This window comes from Schistocerca gregaria, chromosome 2, assembly GCF_023897955.1.
Source record: "Schistocerca gregaria isolate iqSchGreg1 chromosome 2, iqSchGreg1.2, whole genome shotgun sequence".
NCBI classification, from domain to species: Eukaryota; Metazoa; Arthropoda; class Insecta; order Orthoptera; family Acrididae; genus Schistocerca; species Schistocerca gregaria.
The window spans coordinates 54531305-54553427 of NC_064921.1; the positions used below are offsets into that span (position 1 = coordinate 54531305).

At 41.0% G+C, this 22123-nt stretch overlaps 1 protein-coding gene across 1 annotated transcript in view; it reads left to right on the top strand.

Moving 5' to 3' along the window:
- LOC126336297 (general transcription factor IIF subunit 2) overlaps positions 1-21419 on the top strand; it is an 87612-nt gene extending 66193 nt beyond the window's left edge. The window contains exons 5-8 of the mRNA XM_049999834.1: positions 9636-9722; positions 9814-9938; positions 13419-13562; positions 21090-21419. Of these exons, the coding sequence (XP_049855791.1) occupies positions 9636-9722; positions 9814-9938; positions 13419-13562; positions 21090-21227 (494 nt within the window). The 3' untranslated portion in view covers positions 21228-21419. The remainder of the gene's footprint in view (positions 1-9635; positions 9723-9813; positions 9939-13418; positions 13563-21089) is intronic.
- Positions 21420-22123: the final 704 nt, after the last annotated feature.

The window sequence follows — 22123 nt, forward strand, 5'->3', positions numbered from 1 at the left end:
CAATGGGACGGACCGGTTCTGGCGGCGGGATCTTTGTGGCCCACGCGAACGCGCAGTCGCTAATGGCTCACTTCGACGAGTTCTGTGACCTGTTCTGCCAATCGCTGTTCCACATTATTCTCGTCTCTGAAACTTGGTTGAAACCAAACATTTCTTCCGACGCTATCCGAATCGTTGGTTACTCTCTCCTAAGGGCAGATCGTGAAACACGACGCTGGGGTGGTGTGGGTGCCTATGTTCACTCTGATCTGACACCTACTGTGCTATGTACATCGGATGCAAAGGGTGAAGGAGAAGCAGAGTTCTTGTTTTTCGAAATAAATACATCAAATCAGAAACTGCTAATTGGAGTAATCTATAAACCTCCAAACGTCGGTGCCATGTCCTCCTTTCAGTCTGTCCTGTCCTCACTCGTGACACAGTATGAACACATAATCATTATGGGCGACACAAACATCGACTTACAGTTAAAATTTCCCTCTGCCGAAAAACTAAAGCGACTGTTCCACTCCAATGATATGAGTTTAACACCGCTGGACCCAACTCATCACACGCCACACAGCCACACAATCATAGATATAATAGCAACAAAGCAACCAGATAAAATAATCCGCGCCAATCAGACATCCGCTCCGGGACTCTCTGCTCATGACGTGATATTCTTAAATTACTCAATGCATACTACCAAAGAAAAATCTCACCTGGTAACCTACAGAAACTTAAAAAATGTTAACCATGACGCTCTTCAAAAGGATTGCTCAGGCATCCCTTGGCATGATATAAGCAATGAACCGACTTTAGACGAAAAAATTTGGCAATTATGTCGCAAAATTATTGCACTGTATGTAAACAAGCTCCTCAACGCACTGTTAAGGTAAAGAGAGCTCCCGCTCCGTGGCTCACCACTGCATTACGCCAGTTAATGAATAAACGTGATGCTGCACATAGGGCCTTCAAGCGTAACCCAACTCCTGAGGCGTACGAAGCTTATAGGAAACTCCAAAACAGAACCAAGCAAAGTGTGAGGAATGCCAAAATCAGACATGCCCGCTCTGTCGTATGCATCATATCAAAACCTGCTGCACTGTGGAAAAAGCTGTGCAGTTTCGGTATAGGGAAGCGAAGATCTGACGCTGTTTATCAAGCGTCTGCAGAAGAATTAAACGATTTCTTCTCAACAGCTGCAAACTGCCACGCAGCGACAAATTACCAGCCCCAAGATATCAATCTCTCGAGAGACAAGTTTTTCCTAAAACATGTCACTACCAGCACAGTACACAAGGCAATTATGAGAATCTCTTCCGAGGCAGTAGGAAATGATGGAGTGAGCATTGGCATGATTAAGAACGTCGTAGACACTATTATTCCAGTTGTCACAGACATCTTCAACCTGTCTCTTGTCAGTAGTACATATCCTACTGAGTGGAAGCAAAGTTTAATTAAGCCTATACCCAAGACTGACAACCCTAAGTCGCCAGGTGACTACAGGCCGATCAGCATACTACCTGCAATTTCTAAAGCCCTAGAGTACATCGTCCATGAACAACTGATGGATTACCTCAAAACTCATAACATCCATGACGAATATCAGTCAGGCTTTCGAAAGCACCATAGTACAGCAACCGCATTAATCAAAGTAACTGATGACACTAAACATGCTATGGACAGACGTGAAGCTACTATCCTAACACTGCTTGACCTTAGCAAGGCTTTTGACACTGTTGACTTCGATATATTACTAATTAAAATGAAACAGCTGAATTTCTCAAACAGCGCAATACACTGGTTCGACAGCTACCTCAAAAACAGAAGTCAACAAGTCATTTGTGGGTCGGAAAAGTCATCATGGAGAAGCGTGCGCTCTGGAGTTCCCCAAGGCTCCGTCCTTGGTCCACTACTCTTGTCACTGTACATTAATGATATTTCTTCAGTGATTCACTCCTGCAACTACCATCTTTATGCCGACGACATCCAACTGTACATAAGTGCAAGCCCCAAAAACATTGCTGGCGCAGTTGCGAGTATGAACGCAGATCTTTGCTCTGTTTCTCGATGGGCACAGAACCTAGGTCTGAAACTAAACCCCAAGAAATCCCAGGTCATACTTATATCTCATCCAAAGTTAATCAGCCGGTACTCTCGCGAAACAGTCCCTAAAATACTCCTCAATGGTACCCAACTACCATACCAAAAAACAGTAAAAGACCTTGGAATAATCTTGGATGAGCACCTAAACTGGGAAGAACAAACAGTCACAGCTTGCCGGAAATCGCTCTCCTCCCTACATGCAATTCAAAAATTTAGAAAAATATTTCCAACCCATGTTAAACAAAAATTAGTCCAAACACTAGTCTTTCCTAATCTTTACTACTGCGATGTAGTTCAACACGGCACAAATAGTGAAAATTCTAGATGCCTCGAGCTAGTGATGAATGCTTGCGTTAGATACGTGTGCAATATTCGGTTGTATGATCATATCAGTCCTTCATACTCCCAGCTAGGTTGGATACGCCCACATATGGCATGCGATCTCCACACAATGTGCTTACTTCATCGATTTCTTAGCCACTGGTGCCCCCAATACTTATCTTCTCACATTAAACATCTATCATCACTTCACAATCGCAATACCAGATCGGATACGTCTATCATCTTGGCTGTACCTTTACATAACACGAAATCTTCTGCGTGACATTCTCCATCTCAGCCATACGACTATGGAACGCGCTCCCCTGTGATGTGCGTCTTATCCAGAACTACTCAACATTCAAGAGGGAACTCAAAACTTACATATTAGGGATGGTATAGCCACCATTCTTGTGCCCCTCCCATCTTTTTCTTTCTCCTCTCCATCACAGCTTCGAATTTTACCGTTCTATTTCTCTTCCTCTAACCTATCTACCTCTTATATATCTCTTTCACCCCATTCTATCGTCTTATGTCTCTGCTCGATGAGAATAACTCACAAGCTGCAAGAACATAACGAGAAAATTCCCAACTAACAATGGGACTGACATTCATAAAAGAAAAGTATGTTTACTTTCATATACATAGTCATTATTGTTATTATTATTATTATTATTGATTGTTATAATTATTTTTTATTGTTGTAATTATCATTGTACTACTGTTATATCTATTTTTTTCTTTAACATCAATACTGCATAATAGGCTATATGTCCTTAATGTTATGTAGAAACTGTAACTCGTTCAATCTGAGTATGCCTGGTTAGGTGTAAGAGGGGGCCTGAAGGCCCTAATCTTGCCAGGTAAAATAAATGCATAAATAAATAAATAAATAAATGGCATGAGGGAGTTTTGAACCCAGCTCGCCCAGCTGACAATCCAACACTGTGACCACTTCACCATGACGTTGGGGCTGCTTGCCATCACTTACTGCAGTTCTTAGCTTAGACCACTTACTCTTTCTATTTTGCTGGTTTTTCTTTCTTTCTTTTTTTTTCACAGTTCAGTATACTCTCTTCCTGTTTTCATGCTTGATCTGTGTTCAGTTTTTGACGAGCTATCCACTGGACTATCTTACCAATAAATCTGGGGGGGGGGGGGGCGAGGGGGGGGGGAGTTTCCCTTGTCAGTAACCAACTAAATCTTTTTATTGGCTTTAGCTTTATGTATAAGTTTCGTCAAGGTCTGGATCAGTGTTCCAGTAATCTCTGTAGATAGATGTATTCCTATAAAAATTTTTATTTTGTGTTCGTTGGTGGCGACAAAACATTTGAATGTCTGTGTTGCGTACAAATTGGTTTGAAACACTATATGCTTTATAAGCATTTCATCGAAAAACTTGCACAATAAGTCATCTGGCTTTAGGTTTGGTTTGTTCTTTATTTCTGCAACTGCACCACCTTGTCCAGTAAATAATGGCACGTGGTTGACACTTGTTTCTTGAATCCAGTTTATCTTGACTTTTGATGGAACAGGGAGAGGTACCATGTCATTTTCATTTGTCTCATCATTTTATCCTTAGAATCATACTGTTCAACATACAACTGTAAACAAGACTAGAAGTTGCACTATTTGTAGTGAATGCCGGATTATTAACATTACTTAAATCACTGTCAACACTGTTGTCACCAGAAGGAATTTCATCAAATAATATTTGGTAACATTCTTCCTCTGTTGTTCATCTCGGGTGAGACATACTGGATGGAGAAGAAAATATACTGGATGGAGAAGGACGGTGGTTAGTGCCACTAATCACACAGACATCCGTTACGAAATGTAGAAAAGTCTATTCAAATAAAATGTACTATTACTTGTAGATTTGTGGAAGGTCAGCACATAAATATAAACAATTATGTACCGCAGATAGCTGTATAAAGGAGAGCTATAGAGAGAAGTGCACAACATTTCCATGAACAACATCAACAATGTATGAAATATCAGTTTGTGTCATAAATATGCAATAAAATTACTGAACTGTGATTCTTCTTCTGTCTAATGGAACTTAAATCAGCAATTAGATTGTTAGCTGAGAAAAATATGTGGTTAGCCACAGCCACCACTCCCCTTTCAAAGCATTAATGTAGCCTGCTTGTTTCAACTGAAGACATTGAAATAAATCAAAAACTGCACATCAGATCAAAAAAAGTTATAATTCCAATTTGTTTGTCTCAGAGGGGGATATCTAGTGATACCTCACTCAATCCCCCACTCCACCCCATGCTTTGGTGACATTAGGAGGAGGGTAACTTTGAAATCTTCAATGGTAACCCCCATTTTTTATTGCAGATTAAAATTTTATGGCAAAATCTACATATGTTTTGTCTGTAGCATTTTCTTTAATTTGCCACAGATGGTGCTGTAATCAGAGGAATAGAAATGGCTAAACATTCATAATTTACAATGTGCTACTCAATGGTTGTTGAATATGCAATGGCATGTGGGGCTCCACCTTCATGCTGAGAGGGTAGGACGTGTCATTATTTCATAACTTCTAACTGGAAACCCCATCTGCAACATTGTATTCCTCTTCCGTATCAATCTTGGGACTACTTGACAAACACTGTGGTTATGTCTCGAGGCGGATGCTACTCTCTTTTCCTATTAGAGTAAGTGTTCAAACACAGTGCCGCCAACTTTAATACATTAGTGGTCCGCTTTTCAAATGACCATACACAGGACAGAAGAATATCTGCAGGAATGTGAGCAAAGGCATTTCTGATGTGATTGACCACATCTTTATTGCTTGTTGGCACTTACTGAAACACCTTATTTTTTAAATATCCCCGCAGAAAGAAATCTGCTGACCAAACAGGCCAATTAATAGGGCCATCTCTGCCAATTCACTGACCAGTGTAAAAATGGCCTAATATCTCCCATGCGTCAACTGCATAACGCATTGGGCAACCGTCATGCTGAAACCACATACATTGTTGAACATCCAGGGCAACAGCCTGCAGTAGTACCAGTAGATTCTGTTCCAAAACTGTTCATCTTTTCAATGATAAATAAAACATGGACCATTGAGTTTGTTCCCCATGATGCCACACCATACATTAACCAACCAAGGACACTAATGGTTGGCTTGCCATAACTAGCAAGGATGGTCTATACTCCAATAATGCATGCTTTTGCTGGTTAATGCTGCCATTTTTTGTGAATTTTGACTCATTGGAAAATAGTATGTTGCCAAAGAATGTGGGGTTTGTTTACATTTGTTGACATGCCCATTCACAAAACGCTATCCAGTTATGGAAACCGGCACAACAAAGTTCTTAATGCAGTCACACTTAATATAGATGATACTTATAATTATGCGGTGTTGTGACAATACTACCTAAAGGCATACTGGAATCACAATGTAATTGCTGAGTGCTTATCTGTGGTTGTGGTATGTTGCTAGTAGATCTCCTGTAACACGTTTGCTTTGTTTCCTTTCGTCAGGCTGTATGCTGCCAACAAACATAAAGGCGTTCACAACCTTGTAAAATGACAAACAAGAGTGAGCTTTCTCTGGGAAACACTCAGCATACAAGTCAACAGCAGCCTCAACATTTCTCCTATATTCTCCGTGGATTATGATCATTTGAATTTTTTCTTCTGTGGTTGCAGCATTGATTGTCCACTTGCATGTCTTTTCTCCAAATGATAGGTAGATGTGCAGGCAATAATGCAGGCAATAAACACTGCACAAGTATTGTAATGTTTTGAACCACTATCTGTTGTACATCTGCACGATATGTGAGCTCTGGTCACTGTGTACTGTCTGGTATGATACGTTATAGTTCACTGCACAGCCATGGTGGCCCATCAAGTAGTCCACTGTTCAATATGTTGGAGGGATAAAAAGTTGCAAATGGTGTTTTCAATAAGAAGTTATGAAATTCTGGCCTGTCCTACCCTTGCAACATAAAGATGGGGTCCCATGTATCAGTGGTTATTCAAGGGCTGCTGCGTATCATGTGGTAAATTACGACTGTGTACCCATTTCTGTTCCTCCAATTACAGCGCCATGTGCAGTGAAATGAAGAAAGTGCATCAGACAAAACGTATGTAAATGTGCCATACAGTCATAATCTGCAATTAAAAAAAAAGGTTCATTTGAAGATTTCAAAGTTCCCTCACCCCTCCACTTCCCTTCCCTCCCCTCCCCCCCTCCCACCCCCTCCACATTGGATGTCCCTCTCTGGCATAAACAAATTGGAATTATAACTTTTTTGATCCAATGTGTGGTTTTTGAGATATTCCACTGTCTTCAATTAAAATGAACCCTGTGTGTACGTGGTAGGTTGCAGTTAAGCCCACCCTTCAAAGAGTAAAATCTGTGATGAAGCTCACCTTAAATCCATGATGAATCTCTCTTTGCTTCCATAGCAACTTTGTAATATGGCCATTAAACCACAGTGGGTCTTTTCCACCCCTCAAAACCTAGCTGGGAATGTACTTCTCTATGTCATATTGAATGACACTTTTGAATTTCATCAATTCATTCTCAGAACTGAATATTTGATATTGACTACTCAGATACTCTGCAGTTTGTGTCCTGTCAGTCTAACACAGTAAAAATATTTTCCTACTTTCCTTAAGATTTCTTACAGCATCGATAGTCATTGATGCTATCACAGCCTTTTGATCACTTTGCCCTCCTCTCTGTTTTATTTGAGAAGTTCAGATCTGTTTGTTGCTAGGAGGTCTTAGACATCACTCTCGCAAGTTAATTTTTCAAATATCTGGTCAAAGTAATTTTTGGACAAGACATTCAGAATATCACCCAAATCCCTGTCTGTAGCCCCAGATTTTATTTCATGACTCTCGCATGCTATAGCTAGCAAAGTGAAGCAGGATCAGGAAACATATTCACAATATTCTGTGAGTCCTCTCTTGTGACTAAATTAGGTGCCATGGTTTATGGCTCTAAATATATGTAGGTCAAGATGTTAGACTCTGTCTACTATAAGGGTATTAGACCACATCAGGAGGTGTTGGACCAGCCCAGTTCAGAGTCTGTGTGCAGAAGCTGGTGGACCACCTCTGAACATGGCAGCACCTCCTTATAGCTGTAAGGGCCCTGAAAATGTTAGTATTACCTCAGTAATTTTGTGTGGTGGACCGACTAAACTTTCAGCAGATTTTGAGGACTTGGCCATATGTGACCAAGGCATTTGGGATACACACTGAAGACTGTCTCAGTAATCTGGATGTATCAGACCTGAGAATTAGCAGCCAGGGATGGAACGAACTGCTGCCATCATGTCTTCAGATGCTCAGAGTGATTTTAACCTTGACAGAGCACAAGAAATCATGTACTCCAGATTACTGCTTTAAAAATTTGTTTTCTTTAGTTTTAAGAACACACCAAGGTTTATAGTTTTATATAAATTGATGGATCTAAGCAAGGGAGTGCATTTGGTTGTTCGGCAGTTTTTCACAATACGGTTTTTGGGGTATGCCTTCCAGAGCAATTAACAAATAATGATGCAGAGGTATATGGAGTCATGCAGGCACTGGAGCAGGTACGAAATCATGGTAACAAAAAGTTTCTCATCTACTATGACTCACTCAGTGCCCTACAGCTGGCACAACAAGTATATCCAGTAGCAGAAATGATTCAGACCATTGACAGTGCCTTACGGTGGATCAAAAACTGAGACAAAGAGGTGGCCTTCTGTTGCATACCAGGATACATAAGAATGCGAAGAAATGATACATCTGACAAAGTGACAAAGATGTTCCAGTTTGGTGTGCCATCCTGCACGTCATAATCTCATTGACAGAAGAGTCATGCATCAGTATGAAAATACATGGTTGAAGGTGCTGAACAACAAGTTGATCAGTCAAATCAATCTCTCATGTGTGGTAACACACTGTTTCCCCCTCCAGTGGGAAGGTCTTCCGCTACCCTAAGTTTGTAGTGTACCATTTTTGGTACAATATATTTTAACTAGATGTGTTTTACATGTGACATAAGGGAAACACTCATTTTGGCTGCAGCTGTGTCCACCATCCTTGCCAATGCTGACACCAGTGTAACACATTTCAAAATTTTGAGAAATGTCAAGTGCTATCTCTCAACTTTTGGCGAGAGGAGGTCAACAGCCCCTCGAGTGAATAGCTTGATTGAGCAGTTTAGCATTTTTATTCATCAATTTTAAGTCTCGTTGTTTAATGTATCATAAAGTTAATTTTTGCAGTTGATAGTTGGATTTTAATGCTTTACGCGAAACGTAGCCTGTGGGGACATAAATTGCCCCTCCCAAAATATTTGCCTGCTGACATCCAGTAAGTGTGCTGATGACTGTGCTATTGGGAACTCCAAATCCATCATCATGTAACTGCAAACAGACAAAAAGTTTATCTACAATAGTAATGTAGGCTCAAACAGTGAATTAAAATTTGTAGCTTTTTAATTCTTTGCTTCAAGCTACATTATTATTGAAGATAAAGGTGAGACTCCATATCTATCAAGAATATCAACTATTTATTATTAAGCAAAAAATAATCACCTAACTTTATTTTTGTGAAGTGGTGATTAAAGCTTTATGAATTCCTCTCATAGAGTTGTAAACTCAGTTTTTGATGCAGTGTTAATAACAGATACAGTATATTTCACTGGTCAACAATGTAATGTTTGTCACAGTCTTTATCATTGTGTGTATGCTAACATGAGTTTGTGTCAGATTATATCTTCTGTTCGTGTAGAAGTAGATTTAAGTTGTATTTGTAGGATCCTCCACCAATTGTTCTGCCACCAAAACTTTACTGAAGATAGCACATGATGTGGTGAAATACATACCATTAAAAGAAAAACCAGTGATTTGTTTCTTACTTAAGACAGAAATTTTTCCAATGGTTTTTTGCAGGCCTAAATGTTACGAAGAGATGAATGTCCAAAAATGCTTATTACATGTGCTGTTTGTGTGCGATATGCTCGTGCCATTTCCTTGGTTGTTAGCCCATCACTGAGCAAAGAAGGGGGGTGGGGGCAGTATTATAAAATCTCAGTGTATTCTAACATTTTCATATAGTAGCAAATTTACCATATTTGCTTTCCTTATTTCCCCTGTATTTTCTTTATTTTACTGTTTATTTCTTGTAACTATTCTTCCTATTGCTATTTTTAAGAAAGAATATCTTTTCAATGTAACTGATACATTCTTTCTCTTGTGTTTCAGCATCAAATTCTGATTCTGTAGTCCCAGAGACTGAAAAATTGAGTTTAGAGGGCCGTGTAGTTCAAAAACTGGAATGCCGACCCTATGGTAACAGTTTTATTAACAACCTTCAAAAGTGTGCTGAACTGTTAGTGGGATGATAATCAAAGGAGACTAAGAATATCTTTTATTCTTTCAGCGGACAATTGCTATATGAAAATGAAGTTGGAATCAATACGTAAAGCGGCTCTTCCCACAAGACAAGTACAGCAGTTGGAGAGAATCGTTCATAACTTCAAACCAGTGTCAGATCATAAACACAATGTTAGTAAACTTTGCCAAACTTGATTGATTTATTTATTTTCTGGCTGTGATTTTTCACATAATTGATCTAATAGAGTGACATGCAATCTCACATGTAAGTTTAAGCTGCAGTGTAGGATTATGAGATGTGCTCTGTAAGTAAGTAACTGTGAATTATTGCAAATTGAGAAACGTGTTGAAGACCCGTATCATAGTGAAGCATGACATAAGTACACCACACCAATCTCCATATAATTATTTCATTTGTGTTTAAAGATGATACATTTCAGAACCTTAGAATCCTAAAATAGCTTAGTGGAGGTGAATAAAGGGGCAAATCACATCAGAAGTGAAGCAAAAAAGTAAAAGAGAGAAACAGCGACCAAACAGTACTGAAATCAGAATATATGTTAAAGTGGGACTTGAATATGACTGTGACAAAACTGAGATGATTAATCAACTCTGTATTTTTTTGCATATAAAGTTACTCCTCCTTTTCCCTGATTGGTTCTACAGTAGTGTGACATTAGCTAGTATCCACCGAGATGAATCTGTCATGTCCCAGTGATTTCCATATGAGCTACTCATATGCACAAGTCTGCTGAAATTTCATCTGCCTTTCCATTTTCCTGGTTGGATATTAAAGTTCATCCTTTTTATTTATGAGGCTTCTGGGACTTTAATTGAAGGCACTAAATATTCTGTTTAATCTCTGTTTTAGATATTTCTTACTGATCTCATGGTGTGCATTGAAACATATGGACTAATTTATACCACTGTTTAGCGGCAGATCTATTTTTGTTTTATTTGAGAATATGATTATATACCCTCATTTGAAGTTTGTTGCTTTGGTTTTATCACTTCTGTTTACCATTTTGTGACACAAATTCTATCATTCTTCTACAGTGACCTGGTTGCAGACGATAGCTCCAGCTGCAATACTAGCCCATGAGCCTCCCCCACTGGAATGTATTTTATGACTTCTTTTTTCATAGTTGTATCTTTGCTTCTTTACTTTTGCTCTTGCCAGGGTCTACATCTCATGTGAAACTGGGAAAGTTCAGATGGGTTGACCACCCTTTACTCCCCTCATGTAATCATTTAGATGTTGATTATTTAAAGAAGAAGTGACCACTAACCTCGCAGTTCGATCCGTTTTAACCTCACTAATCAGTTACTTATTCTGTAGACTGAAATTCTTTGATAATGTACTACTTAGTTCACATTAAGAGACTCTGTTAAAGGATTTTGCAGTTATGCCATTTGTCTTCTAAATCATGATAGGCTTATACAGAATAATTAAATAGTGGCAATTATTTATTCACAACCAATACAAAAGAGTTACATGTTTGCACCTGTTACTGTCCTTCAAAGTAGTCACCAGGATTGTGTAGAACCCGTTGCCAGCGATGTGGAAGGCATAGTATACCGTTAGCAAAGCCTGTTCTGTTGATGCTGCGAATGGAGTGGTCTACTGTCTGTTGAATCTCTGGAACTGTTCTGAATTGAATGCCATGAAGTGGTTCATTCCTTCATCTATGGAATCAAATCAAAGACACAAGGAGTTAAATCCGGGGAGTATGGTGGATGGTACAGTACTTCCCAGTCCCATCAACCGAACACAGCAGCCACAGCTTGTACTGTATGTGCCCACACATTGTCGTGCAGAATGATTGGTGGGTTGAGCAGAAAGTGTAACCGCTTCTTTTGCAAAGCTGGTCGCAGGTGATGCTCCAAAAACGAACAGTAATACTGTGCATTGATGGTCTGCTGTGGAGGAACATAATTCGTTAGGCTAACACCATCACAGTTGTACACAAGAATCACCATAACTTTAGACCGCTCCATTCGCATCATCAACAGAACAGGCTCTGCTAATGGTATAGTATGGCTTCCACGTCACTGGCAATGGGTTCTACACAATGCTGCTGACTACTTTGAAGGACAGTAACAGGTGCAAATATGTAACTCTTTTGTATTGGTTGTGAATAAATAGCTGCCACTATTTAAGTTCCAACCCTCATACAAAACTTTACATCTCTGAAGCATCAGTCATTCTAATGCAAGTGTGTGTCTGAGCTTGTTTCATAAACTGTAGGCAGCTCTCCATCAAATTCTGCTTGCTGGCACTGTTGTATTGCACTTCTGCTTTGGCCCTCCTCTTCATGAGGCAAATTTATGTGAAATGGATTGTAGATTAGTTGGCCATTATGCAGAAAGTGCACAAAGTTGTTATATTTTATTGGTTTTGTTATTGGCTGGTGATGACGGTGAGGGAATTGCTCAGTAAACATAATCTGAAGTTTGTATCTTTAGTTTTGTCACCTCAGTTTACCATTTTGTATCATTCTGTGATATGCTGTGCAATGACTGTGGTCTGAGATCTGGTGCTTCAAAATCCAGCATTTTGTCCACTGACTGCAAATAAACAATGTTTTTGATTCTTCTTTTTTGAAGAGGATCCACTGTGTTATCTTTTCCAGCAAAATGGTTGTAGTATAACATCAGTCCAGCATCAGATACTTGGTAGAACTCGTAACTACCATCGTTCACAGAGCTGCTGATGTGCCTATCCCAAAACTACCTGTTAAACCTAGCAGACAGCCAGTCCCATAAACCCATGGTGGAGCAGGAAATGCCATTTGGCTATGAGGAACAAGTGGTGGGTGGTTAGGAGCTGGGGGATCTGAAATAATAAAGAGGTGTGTGCAAAACACTGCTTAGAATAACCAGGTAAAGCAATCATGAATGAGTATCAGAAGGGGTAGGTACTGACGTAAAAATAATTATTCAAGTTGTCTGAAGAGAGTTCAGAAAAAAAGCAAATGAAGAAACATGTTAGCAGAAAAAGAAATGAAAGAAAAGCTATCAGCACATCCTCAGTTACAGGATTACAAACAAAAACCGTACATTTATGTATTGGAGACAAGTGGATTTCAGATATAGTGTGTCATATATAGTAAGACAACCTCCAGAAATTTGGTATACTGTAATGCGGTCAACTGCTAGAACAGATGTTTTGTCCTTTCGCGAAAGATATAAGGACGTACCTTGACATAGATAATATTTTGAAAGCTTCACCTGTGACCTAACATACAGAGTACACTGCTTCCCACAGACTCTTGAGGACGAATGTGGACCAGGGTTTGCAAGTAGTACCATAAAAATCACCTGTTCCAGAAATTGTGTGATTGTTGGTGTTATTGAGTATATTAAGCCTTAATTTGTCATATTTTATTGAATGTGAAGAATTCTAATTTGATGCTCTTGGGAAGAAGTCAAGAAAAAGGCAGCTCATTATAGCAGCTGGTTTAAAAATGTGCTGTACTAATTTATATAGTAACTAGTGTGTGGGACAGCAAATTTCTTGCATTTTACTACAAGAATATAAGTAAATTTATTAAGAACTTTCTGCTTGACTTTGTCACACAGTGATAGATAAATTTCAGCAATGCATTTTTGTATTCTAATCATTTTTCTTGCAATTTGTTCATTTTATAGATTGAATATGAAGAAAAGAAGAAATCTGAAGGGAAGAAGGCTCGAGATGATAAAGATGCAGTTCTTGAAATGCTTTTTGCAGCTTTTGAAAAACACCAGTATTATAATATAAAGGACCTAGTGAAAATAACGAGGCAGCCTATTGTAAGTATTAATTATAAATTGTGTGTCATAATAGAATCTTTCACATTGCAGTGGAGTGTGTGCTGATTTTAAACTTGCTACCAGATTAAAACTATGTGCCAGACTGGGACTTGGTCATCCGAGCACGACTCGTGACCCATCCTTGCAGCCTCTGTTCCACAAACACCTCCTACCTGCTCTCCAAACTTCACAGAAGTTTCCCTGCGTATTGCAAAATGTACGACTTTGGGTTTGAGCCCTGATCTTGCCAACAGTTGTAATCTGTTAGCAGGTTTCCAATTCTGGCAATATTTTTGTGGTATGGAAAGCTACCGAGGATCTAGTGTACAAATTTTTGAATGCTGAGTAGAGAAGGTATATTTAATTTGAGTAAATTATTAAAGAAGGCCTCAGCTGTGGTCTCAGGTGCTCTAATACAGGTGTTTCTTGCCACACATTAATGAGGAACTTGGAAGTGTGGTGTCTGATGTTGCAGTGGGAGAGGAAGACCTGAAACAGTTCTAGGTACCATCTGCACATACTGTCCCCTCTATTACTTGCCACATAGACTGATGTGTCATGATGGCTGCCCTAGCACATACCCGATAAGCTGTACAAAGGTCGCACGTTGGCAGTGTGTGGCTCACAGTTGCTACTTTGACACTGTGTGTTGTGGTGAAGGAAACACGTTTGCAGTTCAGTTTTGCTGGCTGGGGCCCTACTTTGATGAACAGAGTATGTAGAATGACTGAGACCATAACTTTTATATCAAGAACAAACACACTTTATGAAACATAGTACTTTATAGAGCAACACGTACGATGCCCATGTTGTGTGTAGCATTTAACATATTGACAGTACAACAGTAATACAGGTTACAGAATAGGCCAAGCACTCTTTTGCAATCACTTAAATAATGCTGCTCCTTTGGCAGCTCGCAAGAGTGCACCTTTATAAGGCAGTGCTGTGAACTATATGCACTCTCAATGTCTGAAATCAAGCACTTCATGAGTGGACGTACATTGCTCCTCCCTTCTAGGGGGTGGGAAAACCACATACATACATAAAGACATTAGGCACAGAAAAATAGGTGATACAGAGAAAGTGCATGGTACAGAAAAAAGTGTGGTACAGAAGAAAAACACTGGTACTGAAAAAGCATTGGCACCATGAGAGAAAAAAAAAAGCAATGATCTCACAAGACACCTAGATTATGAGTCGTGGAAAACACCAATGACAGTGCTGATATCCATTCCATCGCCCAGCGACAATGGCTGCTGCAGCAGGTGGCGGGTAGTCACCTGCGAGTAGAGGCGGAAGTAATGAAGGAGTGGGTTGGTGCACTGTCCCCCATCTTGTGAGTGGCTGTGGGACAATACTGGGGACGGGGTCTCAATAATGACTTCTTTGGTGAAGTCACTGGTTGGAGCCGGAGGTGCCAGGGGTGGGGGTGTTGGACCCAGCAACGGAGGCGGCGGTGGCTGCGGCGACAGATGAAGTAGTTGAGGAGACAAGAAACCCTAGACAGGGATCTAACAGCCATTGACCCCCACTTTGGTGCCAACCGGACCGTCTGTGACACGGGAATGGGCGTAAGCGGCGGCAGGGGAAGGGGAGGTGGTGGGCCTTCTGGAACAGACCCTGCTGTGTACAGCCTGAGCTGGTTGAAATGACGGGACATCCACCTGTCAGGAGTGCATGTTATCTTTTTTCTTTTCTCAAACATTGAATTTTTTGACAGAATTTTGTAGATAAATGAACATAAAAACAAAACAACTCAGGATATTTTAATTATTCTAGTTCAATATGTGTTGAATCTCACACTGGGCATGCTGTGGAAATTCCATTTCTCTACCATCAGTACTTTTTTAGAAAACAGGTCTTTTATTGCAAGAAATGTTGTTCAGAGATATTGCGGTTTAAAACTTTGTTACAAATTCTTATACAGACTTACATTTCTGCATCTTTAATTCACTAGAATTGCCCTGGCCCATAGTCTGTGTCTTCTTCAGTGTCAAAACTCCTTACCCTCCACCTTTTCTTTCTTGCTTCTTTTGTCATTTGCTGAGCATCCAACTCTGCTTCACGTACATGAAGCTGATCCACTTCCCGTAGTCCTTTAGCTGTGTTCTGTCCAAATCATACTCCTAACTTCTCCAGAACCTTAAGTCTTTCACTATTAATAGTTACTACAGCATCAGACACTGCTAACATTAGAATCATAAGGCCAACAAATACATTTTTAGTCACATGGCACCATACAACATTATTGCAGGACTCATTCACATTCTGGGTCTTCCCATGTAAATAGGTTTGAGTGCCTCCATTACTGCCAAAGGAAGAGAATGTTTGTGTGTAAATTCATGCACAGTGCCAAAAAATTCAGCTTGCCTATATTTACACCAAGTGTTTGGTTGAGGTGGACACAAAGCATGACATGGCTTTTCATCGCTGTTTTCAAATACTTTAGAAGAAAATGCAGGCCTCACATATCTGTTACCCACAAATTTGTGTTTCTTGAAGTTACTTTTAAGCTTTTATTTATATATAAATATAATAGAGGGAAACATTCCACGTGGGAAAAATATATATAAAAACAAAGATGATGTGACTTACCAAACAAAAGCGCTGGCAGGTCGATAGACACACAAACATACACACAAAAAATCAAGCTTTCACAATAAACCGTTGCTTCATCAGGAAAGAGAGAAGGAGAGGGAAAGACAAAAGGATGTGGATTTTAAGGGAGAGGGTAAGGAGTCATTCCAATCTTGGGAGCGGAAAGACATACCTTAGGGGGAAAAAAGGATAGGTATACACTCGCGCGTGCGCGCACACACACACACACACACACACACACACACACACACACACACACACACACACAAATATCCATCCGCACATACACAGACACAAGCAGACATTTGCAAAGGCAAATAGTTTGGGCAGAGATGTCAGTCGAGGCGGAAGTACAGAGGCAAAGATAATGTTGAAAGACAGGTGAGGTATGAGCGGCGCCAACTTGAAATTAGTGGAGGTTGAGGCCTGGCGGATAACAAGAAGAGAGGATATACTGAAGGGCAAGTTCCCATCTCCGGATTTCTGACAGGTTGGTGTTATTGGGAAGTATCCAGATGACCCGGACGGTGTAACACTGTGCCAAGATGTGCTGGCCGTGCACCGGGGCATGTTTAGCCATAGGGTGATCCTCATTAACAACAAACACTGTCTGCCTGTGTCCATTCATGCGAGTGGACAGTTTGTTGCTGGTCATACCCACATAGAAAGTTTCACAGTGTAGGCAGGTTAGTTGGTAAATCACGTGAGTGCTTTCACATGTGGCTCTGCCTTTGATCGTGTACACCTTCAGGGTTACAGGACTGGAGTAGGTGGTGGTGGGAGGGTGCATGGGACAGGGGTTACACCAGGGGCGGTTAAAAGGTAGGAGCCAGAGAGTAGGGAAGGTGGTTTGGAGATTTCATAGGGATGAACTAAGAGGTTACGAAGGTCAGGTGGACGGCGGAAAAGCACTCTTGGTGGAGTGGGGAGGATTTCATGAAGGATGGATCTCATTTCAGGGCAGGATTTGAGGATGTTGTATCCCTGCTGAAGAGCCACATTCAGTGTCTGATCCAGACCCGGAAAGTATCCTGTCACAAGTGGGGCACTTTTGTGGTTCTTCTGTGGGAGGTTCTGGGTTTGAGGGGATGAGGAAGTGGCTCTGGTTATTTGGATGCGAAAGCTGTTTTCAGGTTGTTGGTGTAGTGGTTCAGGGATTCCGGACTGTTCCGGACTGGAGCAGATTCGTTTGCCACGAAGACCTAGGCTGTAGGGAAGGGACCGTGTGATGTGGAATGGGTGGCAGCTGTCATAATGCAGGTACTGTTGCTTGTTGGTTGGTTTGATGTGGACGGACGTGTGAAGCTGGCCATTGGACAGATGGAGGTCAACGCCAAGGAAAGTGGCATGGGATTTGGAGTAGGACCAGGTGAATCTGATGGAACCAAAGGAGTTGAGGTTGGAGTGGAAATTCTGGAGTTCTTCTTCACTGTGAGTCCAGATCATGAAGATCTCATGAATAAATCTGTACCAAACTTTGGGTTGGCAGGCCTGGGTAACCAAGAAGGCTTCCTCTAAGCAACCCATGAATAGGTTGGCGTACGAGGGGGCCATCCTGGTACCCATAGCTGTTCCCTTTAATTGTTGGTATGTCTGGCCTTCAAAAGTGAAGTAGTTGTGGGTCAGGATGAAGCTGGCTAAGGTAATGAGGAAAGAGGTTTTAGGTAGGGTGGCAGGTGATCAGCATGAAAGTAAGTGCTCTATCCCAGCGAGGCCCTGGACATGCGGAATATTTGTGTATAAGGAAGTGGCATCAATGGTTACAAGGATGGTTTCTGGGGGTAACAGATTGGGTAAGGATTCCAGGCGTTCGAGAAAGTGGTTGGTGTCTTTGGTGAAGAATGGGGGACTGCATGTAATGGGTTGAAGGTGTTGATCTATGTAGGCAGAGATACATTCTGTGGGGGCTTGGTAACCAGCTACAATGGGGTGGCCGGGATGATTGGGTTTGTGAATTTTAGGAAGAAGGTAGAAGGTAGGAGTGCAGGGTGTCGGTGGGGTCAGGAGGTTGATGGAGCCAGGTGAAAGGTTTTGTAGGGGGCCTAAGGTTCTGAGGATTCCTTGAAGCTCCCCTTGGACATTAGGAATGGGATTACCTTGGCAAACTTTGTATGTGGCGCAGTCCCTCAGCCACATACTCCCGACGATCAAGTACCACGGTCGTGGAACCCTTGTCTGCCGGAAGAATGACAGCCTTCAGATCACGGATAGTTTGGGCTTCAGCAGTGGTGATGTTGGAAGTAGGATTAAGGTTTTTTAAGAAGGATTGAGAGGCAAGGCTGGAAGTCAGAAATTCCTGGAAGGTTTGGAGAGGGTGATTGTGAGGAAGAGGAGGTGGGTGCTGCTGTGACGGAGGACGGAACTGTTCCAGGCTAGGTTCAATTTGGATAGTGTCATGGGGAGTTGGATCATTAGGAGTAGGATTAGGATCATTTTTCTTCACGGAAAAGTGATATTTCCAGTAGAGAGTACGAGTGTAGGACAGTAAATCTTTGACGAGGGCTGTTTGGTTGAATCTGGGAGTGGGGCTGAAGGTGAGGCCTTTGGATAGGACAGAGGTTTCGGATTGGGAGAGAGGTTTGGAGGAAAGGTTAACTACTGAATTAGGGTGTTGTGGTTCCAGATTGTGTTGATTGGAATTTTGAGGTTTTGGAGGGAGTGGAGCTGGAAGTGGGAGATTGAGTAGATGGGAGAGACTGGGTTTGTGTGCAATGAGAGGAGGTTAGGTTCTGAAGGGTGAGTGAGTTGCCTTTCCGGAGGTGGGAAACTAGGAGAATTTATAGTTTTTTGAGGTGGAGAGTGGCATGCTGTTCTAATTTGCGGTTGGCCTGTAGGAGGATGCTCTGAACAGTCGGTGTGGATGTGGGAGAGGAAAGATTGAGGACTTTTATTAAGGATAGGAGTTGACAGGTGTGTTCATTGGCTGAGTTGATGTGTAGGTGAAGGATTAGGTGGGTGAGAGCAATGGATTGTTCAGTTTGGAACTGGTATAGGGACTGATGGAAAGAAGGGTTGCAGCCAGAGATGGGAACTTCAAGTGTGAGGCCTTTGTGGGTAATGCCAAATGTCAAACAAGCCTGAGAAAATAAAATATGGGAGCATAATTTGGCTAGGGCGAAGGCATGTTTGTGGAGGGAATGTAAATAAAACTTAATGGGGTTGTTGTGGGGGTGTTGTGAGAGTGACATGGTATTAGAAGGTGGAAAGTGTAACATGAGGCTGAAATGAAAATGAAAATAAAATTATATGGGGAGAGATGAAGGTAAATTAGAAAGCAACTGGAGATCTGGTGTGAAAAATGTGAAAAAGTGTTAGTTAAAGCTGGGCTATGTTGATCCTGTGGTGAACTTGGGTTGGTAGACAACGATGTGCATAAAGGTTAGGTGCTTGTCTTGCCGCCAAAACACGTTAAAGAGTGGAGAAATTCAGGAAAATTTCGGAAAATCTACTGTCCATTCGCATGAATGGACACAGGCAGACAGTGTTTGTTGGTAATGAGGATCAGCCTGTGGCTAAACATGCCTTGGTGCACTGCCAGCACATCTTGGCACAGTGTTACACCGTCCGGGTCATCTGGATACTTCCCACCAACACCAGCCTGTCAGAACTCTGGAGATGGGAAGTTGCCCTTCAGTATATCCTCTCTTCTTGTTATCCGCCAGGCCTCAACCTCCACTAATTTCAAGTTGGCGCCGCTCATACCTCATCTGTCTTTCTACGTCATCTTTGCCTCTGTACTTCCACCTCGACTGACATCTCTGCCCAAACTCTTTGCCTTTACAAATGTCTGCTTGTGTCTGTGTATGTGCGGATGGGTGTGTGTGTGTGCGCGTGCGCGTGCGCGTGCGCGTGCGCGTGCGCGTGCGCGTGCGCGTGCGCGTGCGCGTGCGCGTGCGCGTGCGCGTGCGTGCGCGTGCGCGTGCGCGTGCGCGTGCGCGTGCGCGTGCGCGTGCGCGTGCGCGTGCGCGTGCGCGTGCGCGTGCGCGTGCGCGTGCGTGCGAGTGTATACCTGTCCTTTTTTCCCCCCTAAGGTATGTCTTTCTGCTCCCGGGACTGGAATGACTCCTTACCCTCTTCCTTAAAACCCACATCCTTTCGTCTTTGCCTCTCCTTCCCTCTTTCCTAATGAAGCAACGGTTTGTTGTGAAAGCTTGATTTTTGTGTGTATGTTTGTGTTTGTTTATGTGTCTGTCGACCTGCCAGCGCTTTTGTTTGGTAAGTCACATCATCTTTGTTTTTAGATATATTTAAACATAAATAACCTAAAAAAAATTTTGTATATAAAAAGCAATAGAAGTTAGCTTACTAAAAAATCACACTACTTTCAACAAAAACTAGTATCAGAAACAAATGACTGATTTGTTTATTCATGATGCCAACTTCTGAGATGTAGCAGTAGGCACAAAACAAAACAATTCACAGCCTTCTAGACTGTGTAGTTTCCAAGATATGACTGCTTAACTGTAGCAGTATATGCGTAGCCTCGAAATTTGACAGTCACACGTCAACATACAAGATATTATTTGAAGGTCTCACAATTGCCTGATTTTAATGAATTATATACCAAAATGTTCAATAAAGTACAAAATACATTATGGAGTAAAAAGCAGAAAATGTCAAATTTCAACGAATTCACATACAATGTCCTCTTAATATACATTAACTGTGATGTGTATTGTGATAGTATTGAGTGATTTGAATATTATTTATGAAAATAAACATATGGTTTGCAGCTCATAAGCAGGCCACTATTATATTAGAAACCTAATTGATGTTTCAAACATATTGTGATGGTGTGAATATATCATATTTTGTTAGTGCTTGAAAGTTATTTGTTTTCTACAATCTGTGCTCTTACCACACTGTTTCAGAATATGTTAAAAAAGTAAAAGGAGAACATATGTCTCACTAATGTAAACAATTTTTTAGGTGTACCTCAAGGATATATTGAAAGAAGTGTGTAATTACAATATGAAAAATCCACACAAGAATATGTGGGAGCTGAAGCCAGAGTACAGACACTATAAGGATCCACCACCTGCAACATCAGCTTCAAAAACTGACTGAAATGTTGAGAATATAAAAATATATTCTGGTGTGTGACCAGTTTTTGATGTACTTGAATATTTTCTGCAGTCTTCGCTGTGCTACAGCATACCAGATTACAAACTTGCAATTCTATTATTTCAGATGACTGTATGTTGTTATACTTTGACATGTGTCCTTTTGGTGAAATAAATATTTTTATATGTTCAGATACATCATCAGTATGTAATAATAAAAACATTGCAGCAGGAATGCTGAAGTTTGACCACCACCACCACCACCACCACCACCACCACCACCACCACCACCCCCCCCCCCCCCCCACCCACCACTACCAACAACAACCACAAAAGCGTCTGATTTTTAAAACATACAGAGAATTGAAAAATGTACTCGCACAATAACAGTTGCACAGATAATAGCAGAAGAAGTGAGTAGTAACTTGGTCGTGATTAGCTTGTAATATTAAGCATGAAATATACTGTTTGACATTAGTGTTTGGTGTGAGAAATGTGTCTGTGCCTGATATTTGATCCCTTAATGTAGTAGACATCCTCAAAGCATATAAAGACATCATTAGTTAATTTTCAAATGTAAACTTGTTTCATCAGCCAAAACTGCTGAACTGCTGGTAACCAAACAACAGTTGAGTTGTCACATTATGGTCAGTTTTGATGCTGTATCAATGATTTCAATGATTTCTCTGAATGTAGTTTTGCAAAATCTGTGCCAAATATAAACTGATGGTGAATTTCCGCATGGAAAACTTCAAAAATAGTAGTTCTTTGTACAACCGATAATAAAACCCTCCTGTCGGTTTCAGTAAGCCGATGTCACTTTAGTTATGACCTCCCAGAGAAAATGGCCTCTCAGAATTTTTTTAAGGTTCTGAGTGATATTACTGCTAATGCAAAGTT